General features: G+C 42.2%; 1 protein-coding gene across 3 annotated transcripts in view; it reads left to right on the top strand.

Annotated features, from left to right (window-relative positions):
• The window catches only part of LOC311240119 (glycerol kinase), a 59246-nt gene that overhangs the window by 10887 nt on the left and 36182 nt on the right, over positions 1-12177 (top strand). For 2 of the 3 annotated variants that reach the window (XM_084328650.1, XM_084328649.1), the window contains exons 2-6: positions 1580-1653; positions 2986-3092; positions 4585-4662; positions 7497-7576; positions 10615-10752. In XM_084328650.1, coding sequence (XP_084184776.1) covers positions 1580-1653; positions 2986-3092; positions 4585-4662; positions 7497-7576; positions 10615-10752 — 477 coding nt within the window. The remainder of the gene's footprint in view (positions 1-1579; positions 1654-2985; positions 3093-4584; positions 4663-7496; positions 7577-10614; positions 10753-12177) is intronic. The other variant, XM_084328651.1, reaches the window with a different exon arrangement.

Below are 12177 nucleotides of genomic sequence, written 5' to 3'. Positions count from 1 at the left end.
GATTCGGCTCAAATAAGGGACTAAGGCCTAACAAAAATAATAGTTGGTTTCAGGTTGCCGACCGACCCTGCCGATTTAGGTGCGACCCAATATATTTTATGAGTTTAAAAAAAAAATTATAATAAAAAAAAATACGATTTTTTTTTTTTTTTTTTTTTTAAGAATAAAGTTTCATAGAAATCTTAGTCAAACATTTAGTATTATGGATATTAAACATGCTGGCAGAGTACATGCATCCATGTTGTTGTGAACATTTTAATTAAATAAAGAAATTCCCTATCCATAGTCGCCATGGGAAAGAATAAAATAAAAAAATAAAATAAAATAAATTCCCTACCTACCCATGGCCAAACTGACAACCAACCTGAAACCAACTATTAATTTTGTTAGGCCTAAACACGTTTCGCAATTATGCCACATCAATGTGGAACGCCCTACCCAAAGCTGTAAAGGAATGTGGATCACTACCCACTTTCAAAACCTCTCTCAAGGGACACCTACGGGAGACTGCAATTAAACACTGGCCCCTGTAAATATCCTAACCCAACCCCCTCCAATGTACAGTCATTTACCTAGTATGGTTTTGTCAATAGTTCAATGTACAATTTTGTTTGTTTGTACAGTGTCTCCTCCCCCCCCCCCCCTCAATGTACAGTTTTACTTGTTTATACAGTGTGCCCCCCCCCCCCCCCCAACCACCTCCAATGTAAATTACCCAGTATGGTTGTCAATATCCCAATGTACCCAACCCCCCCCACCCAACCTCCTCCAATGTACAGTTTCTACGTCAAATGTATATACTCCCTTTTCTTGACTCCTTCTGTATCACAAACAGTACTGTATTTGCAAATCTGGTATGTCATAAATGTATAGATGTAGCAGTACTGACTATCTGTATGTCATGTATGTCATATATGTCCTGATGAATTGAAAATGGGGGACCCTGATGTAAACAAGACGAAAGTCTTTCTCTGGTCTGCATCCCCTTAACAATTGTGTGTATTGAGCTGTACTGTATTGTACCCATTCTGCAATCTGTTAATAAAGTTTTCAATCAATTCAATCAAACTAGCTCTAGACACCGGCAGGTTCACCCCAGAGGAGGACAGACATCACCACTAGCTCTAGACACCAGCAGGTTTACTGCCACCCCAGAGGACAGACTTTGTTTGGTGTGTGAGCTACTGCAGGAGAAATTGAGAATGTCTACGAGGACATCAGGGAAGTACTTTTTAGTAAAATGTCCTCCATTTATGTAGATTTTCTTGAGCGGGATGAATATGAACGACTTGAGTTGTGCTTCAGGAAGGGAACCTGTTTTGTAGCCGATTTTATTTGCCAAGCTTGGAAGAGAAGATGCAATACTTTGTTTAACCAAGCTGTAATCTGTATTTAGATAATGGAATGGAATAATGGAACACTGCAACAGTATTTTTGGTGCCTTTGTGGGTTGGGCTCTTTGTGTGTGACATGAACATTAAATAATCTATCAATCATACAAGGTATATCTAGTTTTCGGCATTAATACTATTATAAGGCTGTTGTACATTTCCTGTCCTGTGCTCTTCTTTTGTTGAAGGTGTTTAACTCAAAAACGGCAGAACTCCTCAGCCATCACCAGGTGGAGATCCAGCAGAGTTTCCCCAAAGAAGGGTAAGTTAAAAATCGTACCTCAGCATGCTCCCTTAAAAATCGTACCTCAGCATGCTGCATTAGGGCTGCAACGATTAGTCGACATAATCGACAACGTCGATTATAAAAAATTCGTCGACGAGGAATTGTTGCGTCGATTAGTCATTAAAAAAAAATATATATATATATTTTTTTTGCACTACCTATCTTTGTGAAAGTGGCTTCTCAGCTCTGGTCCAGCCAGCTGAAGACTTCTTAGCTTAACATAACAGACGACAGTAAGTTTGGGGGAACTAATGGGATAACTGGTCCTGACAAGAGTCTCAAAGCAACTCTGAGGTCATGCTCAATGTCCAATCTGTTCCTCTGCTCTGTCTTCAGCTGGACCAGAGCTGAGAAGCCACTTTCACAAAGATAGGTAGTACAAAAAAAAATAATTATAATTATTTTTTAATTTATTTATTTATTTTATATATAATTGTTTTTCGATTAGTCGACTAATCAGCATGCTCCCTTAAAAAACAGATCTCAGCATGCTCCCTTAAAAGTCTTACCTCAGCATGCTCCCTTAAAAAACAGACCTCAGCATGCTCCCTTAAAAGTCTTACCTCAGCATGCTCTCTTAAAAAACAGACCTCAGCATGCTCCCTTAAAACGCTTACCTCAGCATGCTCCCTACCTAGCATGTCCTATATGCTCTGTAAATAACTATGTACAGATACCGAGATGTCGCACCATGTTACCTGTTACCTGTTATTGCACAATGTTGTTTTTATTGGATTCTATTATATGTTGTACCACTGTATTGCACATCGTTGCGGGCAAGACCACCCGCATTTCATTGTATACTTGTATGGCGTGACAAATAAAACTTGACTTGACTTGACTAAAAGTCTTATCTCTGCATGCTCCCTTAAAACGCTTATCTCTGCATGTTCCCTTAAAATGCTTACCTCGGTATGTTCCCTTAAAATGCTTACCTCGGTATGTTCCCTTAAAATGCTTACCTCGGTATGTTCCCTTAAAATGCTTACCTCGGTATGTTCCCTTAAAAAAACAGACCTTAGCATGCTCCCTTAAAAATCTTACCTCAGAAAACTCCCTTAAAAAGCTGACCTCAGAAAACTCTTACTTACCATTGAACTTACCTTCAATACCCCCCCGCCCCTCCTTTGCTACTTGAATTGGATTATTTTCGGATGCTGGACCAGATGAGACATTACCACTAGCTCTAGATACCGGCAGGTTCACCCCAGAGGAGGACAGACATTGCGTTGGACAGAGGGTGGAACACGAAAAACGGCGATGACGTAACCACCACACCTCCCTATACTCTGTCTGGTTTCTCTTTAGATGGGTGGAGGAGGATCCCAAAGAGATCCTGCAGTCAGTGTACGAGTGCATGGAGCGGACCTGCGAGAAACTCACCCAGCTCAACATCGACATCTCTAACATCAAAGGTACTCACTCACTCATTCACTCACTCACTCACTCACTCACTCATTCACTCACTCACTCACTCACTCACTCACTCTGGAAGCCCTCCACCACCAGCCTGCACCCTTCAGTCTCTCTGGTAAATGAGCCGCGGCTACTAGAGGAAACAGACCTGGTGACATATAGGTCTATCTAGCCCAGGAGGAAACAGACCTGGTGACATATACTATAGGTCTATCTAGCCCAGGAGGAAACAGACCTGGTGACATAGGTCTATCTAGCCCAGGAGGAAACAGGCCTGGTGTGACATATAGGTCTATCTAGCCCAGGAGGAAACAGACCTGGTGACATATACTATAGGTCTATCTAGCCCAGGAGGAAACAGGCCTGGTGTGACATATAGGTCTATCTAGCCCAGGAGGAAACAGGCCTGGTGTGACATATAGGTCTATCTAGCCCAGGAGGAAACAGACCTGGTGACATATAGGTCTATCTAGCCCAGGAGGAAACAGACCTGGTGACATATACTGTAGGTCTATCTAGCCCAGGAGGAAACAGACCTGGTGACATATACTGTAGGTCTATCTAGCCCAGGAGGAAACAGACCTGGTGACATATACTGTAGGTCTATCTAGCCCAGGAGGAAACAGACCTGGTGACATATAGGTCTATCTAGCCCAGGAGGAAACAGACCTGGTGACATATACTGTAGGTCTATCTAGCCCAGGAGGAAACAGACCTGGTGACATATAGGTCTATCTAGCCCAGGAGGAAACAGACCTGGTGACATATAGGTCTATCTAGCCCAGGAGGAAACAGACCTGGTGACATACAGTATAGGTCTATCTAGCCCAGGAGGAAACAGGCCTGGTGACATATAGGTCTATCTAGCTCAGGAGGAAACAGACCTGGTGACAAAGCGGCAAAGCGCCCATCTGTAGGATTTCGAGAGCAAAACAATTGATAGTTTTTCAGGCACATTGAAACAAGTGTATATATGCAGTGTTTCCCATTAATTACATAGACTGTGGCGGCCTGCCACAGTTTTATAATGAACCGAAAATATATTTTTTTAGTATTTGTAATAAAAACTTTATTTTTATTTTTTTTATATAAAGTTTGCCAATAGGGATGCATCAGTAGTATTGGCAGTGGTAGTAGTCGTAATAGTAATCCAGTATATATCTTTTTATTTTCTAAAGAAATAAACGTCAACACAGGTAGCCACTTTTGCTTAATTTCTTTGATGGCACAAAGTTCATCATAGATCTAGCCTCTTTATTTTGCTCTCAAAGTGCACCAGATTGATGCATTTAACTTTAAAATTTACAATTTTCTTTTACGGCGGAGCATGCCCCCGGATCCCCCCTAGACTGGGTCCGAGGTTCACCCACCACAGTCTCACAGAATCCTCTGGGCAACACTGTATATGTATATGGTGATAAAACACTCGTCTATAACTCTAGGCGTTGCCCCGGCGACGGTGCTTACCTGTTGTTGCTTGACTGTTTCTAGCCATTGGAGTGACCAACCAGAGAGAGACGACGCTGGTCTGGGACAAGGTGACGGGGGAGCCGCTCTACAACGCTATTGGTAACGTTGTGATGGTGCAACATGTGCTCGGCCTCATGAACAGTTCTATTTTATTTACATCCTTTTTTAGGCGATCTATGATGCAATACGAAATCTTATATTTCAACCATGGTTTAGATTTTTTGTCATGTAATGGGACTAATAATAATACAATTATTATAATAATTAAAATGATTATGATAATTAAAAGGTGCTATAGATACAATTCTTACGTGAAGTTATATATATATTTTTTTAAATAATACTTCCACTGAGTTTTTTGGTGCAAAATAAAAGTGTTATTTTCCCCCAAAATACATTGATTAATGAATTTATAAATTTTTGCGGGTCCAAAATGAATGTTGTTGTTTACATGCTGCTGCATTTATCCCCTCCCTTCTTCCTTTATACCCACGTGGAAAGCACCTGATTGGATAAATCACATGCTGGTGCTCTAGTGTGACATCTAGTGACTGAATGTTATCTATAGCACCTGTGTGCATCATTGTTTATAAATTATTGACATAAATAAACCCAGATTTAATTGAATTTGTTTTTAATACCAATTTAACATGAAGTATAGAGAGATTTCCATATTATGACCCTGTTATTTCACAAGCAGATTGCATTCACAGATGAGTAACGTGCTCTGAACATCCAGTTAACACTTTCAGTGCCATTCACAAGTTTTCTCGGGTTTCCAATAGTTATGTTGAAAGCCACTCACGAGATTTCTCTGATTTTTTATTTTTAGCGATCTGAAATCATATTGCATCACGCGAGCCTACCCTAGTATACCCGAGCGCCGCCGGCGATCAGATGTGGAAAAAAGCGCCCCCTATCGTCTCCCAGATGACATAAGGGATTTTGGAATGGACTCAATGAAAATGGATGGGGGAAAAAATCCTGTACTCCACATTTTCCAGTCCAATTTCGTATCATCCAATTCAACCCTCCCCTGTCACGAACGCTGTTTCTTGCCTCCCACAAGCCGGCTGCAATGTGGACTAAGTCATACATAGCACAAGTCCCCTCCGGTACTTGAGGTAACAGCAGTCGCATCTTTTCACCTGCGCAGCTCGATCTCTCAGTGGAGAGGAGTAACGCGTGGAAGGCTCACGCTGCCCCCGACACTTCCTGATTCTACTGCGCAGGCGCACCAACCGACCTGTAGGAGTCGCTGTCCACAACGCCCGATCCCCACCCATCAGTTTCCCACCCCCTAATACGGCCAATGAACGACCAGCTAAACTGAAAGCAATGTGGAGCGCTGGGCTCGAACAGGCGAGCCCAGCGTCTCTGCATTTGTGGCGAGCGCCTTGTCCACTACTCCACGTAGCCGCCCTCACGTTGGATCCATACACTTATTGATTTTTTCGAATGGTGATCAGGAATTGGAATATACCAGTTGGATACCATCTGATGTCAGGTAAGGAATCTATGTTATCAGTGTTAGGATAATCAGACTCATTTTGATGAAGATATAAGCTGTTTTGTGAAATGGGCTCTATCGGTTTCACTGTAAAGATCCAAGAGGAAATGAACACGGCGATTATCCGTGCGCGGCTCTAATGTGCGTGCGTGCATGTATAATATTGATCATCTAGTGTTTATTTGAAAACGATTCATAAATAGGCAGACAAATATCAACGTTCTGGAATATTCCAGTAAAAGACGATTATCATGGAATGGTCCAGAATGGACTGTTTTTTACCTCAAAACGGGTGCTTTTCAAAATGCTCTCAAACGGAAATGAAGCGATAAAAAACCAATCTGCCTTGACAGCACTGACTGGAAAAGGATTCTTTGATAAGCGACGGGCAGATTAGACACATAGCCATAATTTAAAACATAGATTAGGCGATATTAAGCGTAACATTGGCGCAGATGGTGGCATTCAAGAGCTAACTCTGGCGCCACCTCGTGGCACTGAAAGTGTTAATGTAAATCATTCATTATCCACATTCATAATGATGCAGTAATTATTTCCTACACCCTTAGTACCAGGGGTGGGAATCACAAGAGGCTCCGTGACACGATATTATCACCATATTATAGTCACGATATTGTGATATTGCGATGCATTACCTTTGTTCAACTGTAAATGATGTCCCTAATGGAAAAGCTTGTCAACATTTGCAATAGAAATATACAGTATCTACATCAGTCAGTTTGTTCACCTCCAATAATTTTTATTGCAGCCAAATGGGATTGTCGAGCAAAAAAAACAACAATTTTAAAAATAAATATTGATACTTGGCGTCAGTGTATGGATATAATTTCTGCACACAAAATATCAATGTTTTCCTACACTCCTACTTAGTACATACTAGTCTGACGTAGGCCATTGTCCGAGTCCAAAGTCACCCTTCAGCACACACACGCAGACGCGTTATTTTCTTCCGTAGCCGCATTTTGCGGAGACGCTCTCTGATTGGCCACTGACATGTGCGCCCAATCGCGTGACAAGCTGTGTCTTTGCCCATTTCCAGGGTCTAACAGCCTGCAAACTACCTAACGCCTAGTTTATCACTGGTTAAGCTTAGGCGACTCTTTTGAAGTTGGTTAAGGTTAGAGTTTGGAATCAGGGCTGGTGTTCTATCGCCCTGCTCTAAGACAAACTCTAACCTTAACCAACTTCGAAAGAGTGCCTAAGCTTAACCAGTGTAGAAACAGGCGTCACACGATTGGGCGCACCTGAAACGTCAGTGGCCAATCAGAGAGCGTCTCCGCAAAATGCGGCTACGGAAAAAAATAACGCCACTCAGACATGCATGCCTGCCGTGAAGAAGAAACAATGGGGACTAGCGCCCTCTGATGGAACCATGTAAACATGACGGTGTGGTTCTGTGCAGTGTGGCTGGACCTACGAACACAATCAACAGTGGAGCGACTGATCAGCAAGAGCCCGGGAAGAAACAAGAATCACCTTAAGGTGAGCGACCAAGGAACCTATAAAAGAAGGAAGGGTCGTCACGTCACTGTGCCACAAGTGTGGAAAATTCGGCCGGCATTGAGTTGAATGGGATCACCATCTCCTCGTTTAAACAGGTTATTACCTCAGATGTCAGAATCATCAGCAATGTATTGCCTTGGTAACTAGTTAACGTTTGAAAGACCCCCACCACCCCAATAACAGCCTGTTCCAGCTGCTGAGGTCAGGCAGACGCCTGCGAATTCTAGAGACTAAGACGGAGAGGCTTAGGCTAAGCTTCTTCCCCCAGGCCATCAGAGCCTTGAACAATGAACATCGAGAGACACAGAAACTGAACTATCCACACACAAGTACATACACGACACGCACGCTGAGCACGCTCACACACTAGCAGCCACTTTAACACTCATACCGCACACACGCACACTTATGGCCAGAGGAAAGGCCACTTAAAATAGTATAGCATCAGGAACAGTGTATTGCACTACTAAAGCTAACTAGCATGTCCTATATGCTCTGTAAATACTAATGTACAGATACCGAGATGGCACACCATGTACCTGTTTATTGCACTGTTTTATTGGATTCTATTAATATGTTGTACCACTGTATTTTATTGGATTCTATTATATGTTGTACCACTGTATTGCACATCGTCGCGGGCAAGACCAGCCGCATTTCATTGTATACCTGTATGCCGTGACAATTAAAACTCTTGAATCTTGAATCTTGTTTGATATATTAGTTGATGTGTATTTCCTCAGATAGCTGGTATATTTTGCTTCTCCATGCGTCTCCCACAGGCTTCAATAGAACTGGCACCAAGCTGACGTGACAACCCTTCCTTCGTTTAAATGTTTCTTGATGTACACACTCAAGTACCAAATCTTTCCCATGTCTGCCAAAGTAAAAAGAAAAAAAATAAAGAAAAGGTGTACCTGAATATTTTCTGAAAGTATACATTGTATACTTTTATGTATTCAGAAAAGTTAAAGTTGTGTTAAATTAAAACCACTTAAGTTGTACTTAAGAGGCTAAATACTTTGATAGACAATGATGATCAGTTTCTCAGCTGGCCCCAAGCTTTCACTGCAAAGAAGAGAAAGACATGTTGAGTTGTGGTCATCAGGGGCCATGTGGTAGGATATGTAGCATCCATCTATCTACACGGTGGGTTGTGGTGTCATTAGGGGTCATGTGGTAGGATATGTAGCATCTATCTATCTACACGGTGGGTTGTGGTCATCATTAGGGGTCATGTGGTAGGATACTACCTAGGGCTGACCTTCGATTTTTTTTGGAATTCGAAGCTTCGGGGCCGAGATTCGATTTTAATTCGAAGCTTCGAAATAAAAAAAAATGTTAAAAAATATTATAATTTTTTTTTTTTTTTTATTATTATTATTATTTTTTATGTTGTGGGACTTGTACAGCACTTTGTTCAACTTTGTCAGTGCTGTAAAGTTTAAACCTTTTTAAATCTTAGACAAACTAAACACTTTGCTTCCATGAAATATTGTAAGCCGTCATTTGAGGCTTTATAAAAGCAGCACAATGAACACAAATCTGTCAGTGCCGAGTCCGACCTCATCTTAAATAACAAACAGCATTGCTTGTTGTAATTAACAAAGAGAGGCAGAGTTGATTTTGCAAAAAAAAAAAAATATGTATATATATTTTTTTACATAATCGAATTTTATTTTCATATTCAAATCCCATGCCCATCGAACGAAGCTTCGAAGCTTCGAAGTATTTAAGACAGCCCATAGCCTACCACATGACCTCTAAAGGCCACCACAACCCAACATGTAGATAGATTAGGGGTCATGTGGTAGGGTATGTAGCATCACATTGTCAATACCTGGTGTTGGGTCTGTTGAAGTTGGCAATGTTGTTTGGTGGCCGTTATGGGCCATGTAATACACATTCACAGTCTGTAGATCCATAGTATAATTATTTATAGACATGTTCGTCTTTCTTTTGGTGATGGGGGTGTGTTTCTTCATTGAGCACTTATCCTTATCATTAGGGCACACGTGTCTTGTGTTTTATTATAAATTATGATTTATGTACATTAGAAAATAAATACATGTAAATTGCAGGAGTTGTAAGTAGAAATAAGCTATTTCTGCACGATTGACCCATCTCAAACCCTGCCCTCCTTTCTCGATCCTCCAATCATGATCAGGAAAAGAGGGCAGAGTTTGAGATGGGTACTACATTCCAACTTCTTGTTCACAGTGAAGCATTCATAACACGTTCACAATGCCACAGCAGTCAAAAGAAAGAGCCATTGTTCATTAAGTGTGGGAACTCTGGGCATATCTGTCACTGACCCCCCCTTTACACACTGCATTTACATACATGTTCCATGTTCTAACTGTGTCTAGATATGGTTCAGCCGGGTTACATTAATGCCTGGCATTTAGGGCCAGACCCAATTGGGGAATTCCCCCCCCAAAAAAGATAATCCAATCACTGTTGATCGTGTTGAACTGCAGGGTAATGGGAAGTCTAATACAGCATGACATTCTCCAATATTTCAGAGATAATTCAATGAAGTATTTGCTTTTATTTCTGCTTATAATTGCCATAAAATGAACATTCATGACTCCAAACGGAGGGCACCTATTGCTTATGGTGACGCCATGAACTTTCCTCTAATACAATAATTGATCATATTATTTAACATTATTAAAGTATTGTATTAAAGTAAAGTAATACATTAAAGTATTCAAGTAAAGTATTGTATTCAAGTAAAGTACAATACGCTTTTTGGATTTCCTTGGCTCATCATATCTCAATGTACAGGTCTGTTTTACTGAATGTCTTTACAGCAAGTGTAAACACATTTCACAGCAAGTGTAAACACATTTCCTAATGCTTGGTTGTCTCATTCGGTCAGTTCTACCAAGGGCTCAAAGAATACATTTCAGAGAGGAAAAAAAATTACTCGTTTTTAACAATTATTTTACAAAAGTTACAATTGTGCCTTTAACTGGTTCCCTCTTGTGGTATCTTTTCTCGTGGCCGCGCAGCATAAGACTGGCCTCCCCATCAGTACCTATTTCAGCGCCGTGAAGCTCCGCTGGATGCTGGACAACGTGGAGGAGGTCCGCCAGGCGGTCGCGTCCCACAGAGCCATGTTCGGCACAGTGGACTCCTGGCTCATCTGGGTAAGACTGACCCCCCTCTGTCCAAACCTTGTCTGGTCATGTATAAGTCTATTTGTCAATCAAGATTAACGCACACACACACATGCGATGGGCCTACCACAGAAACACACACACATGCACTGAGTCGCTGACTAAATGTTCTCTGCACCTCCCATCCCGTCGTCCTTCCCCCCCCCAAGGGCAGCCGGGAGCAGACAAGGGCTGCAGTGAGCGCCGCGCCCGGGGACGCGACAGCATTAGCGATCTGTTTTTCCATTGGGTTTATCTTATCGGGAGGGGGGGGGAAACCCTTGCGAGCACGGGGGGAGAACATGCAAACTCCACACAGAAAGGCCCGGGAGATACCCCACCTGGGTAACTGGCAACCTGGTCCCCAAGTGGGAATCGAACCACGACCTTCTAGCTGTGAGGCGACAGTGTTAACCACTACGCCACCGCGCTGTTCCCGCTTTTAACCACGAATACGAGGAGACAAGCGGCTGCGCTGTGAACCGCATTAGTCATCGAGTAAAGGAGTTTGAACATGGCCAGCCAAATAATTCACATTTCCTGATTACGTTATTCCCAAGTTATTGCTGTAGCGTGTCAAAATAATGCCTGGCACATTCAAATACAATTTCCAACAATATAATCTATCAATTGAACATCGACATTGACAAAATTATAGGTCGTGGAAATTGCGTTTGTTTGTCACAGAATAGTTATAGAATCTGTAAGAAACCCTGGGGGGGGAGCTCCAGTAGCTCACCACGTACCGCGAGCGCTATTTCAGCGCCGTGGACAACCGTGCTCGTCACGGATCTGGGGCTTAGCGAGTTCGAATCCCGACTGCAGCCGTGCCTTTCCCAGAGTGTCTTCCCCCCCATCTGAACCCTTTCAGCCTGTTTCTGTCGGTCATCCTTGACCAGTATAAATGTGATAAACACATAAAAGAGCCAGGGGAATGGCCAAAGTTTAAAAAAAAAAAATAAACCCTGGGGATCTCTAGATTCCCTCTCCTACAGTCCTGACAGGTGTGACTCTTGTTGCCCTCTCTCCTATAGACTCTGACAGGTGTGACTCTCTTGTTGCCCTCTCCTATAGTCTCTGACAGGTGTGACTCTTGTTGCCCTCTCTCCTATAGTCTCTGACAGGTGTGACTCTCTTGTTGCCCTCTCCTATAGTCTCTGACAGGTGTGACTCTCTTGTTACCCTCTCTCCTATAGTCTCTGACAGGTGTGACTCTCTTGTTACTAGGGGTGGGAATCACCAGTTTCATCACGATACGATACGATATAGATTCTTTGGACAACGATACGATATTTTCCGATATCACAAAGTCTGCCACGATACGATACGATTCGATTCAGGTGCCTGCGATCGATATGAGACGATATTATATGCCCATTTAACACAATCAGTAACATTTAAATCAACAAAAAAAAA

Source organism: Notolepis coatsorum (assembly GCF_963971535.1).
Source record: "Notolepis coatsorum genome assembly, chromosome: 1".
Lineage (NCBI taxonomy): Eukaryota > Metazoa > Chordata > Actinopteri > Aulopiformes > Paralepididae > Notolepis > Notolepis coatsorum.
This window is presented reverse-complemented; position numbering and strand designations above follow the sequence as displayed.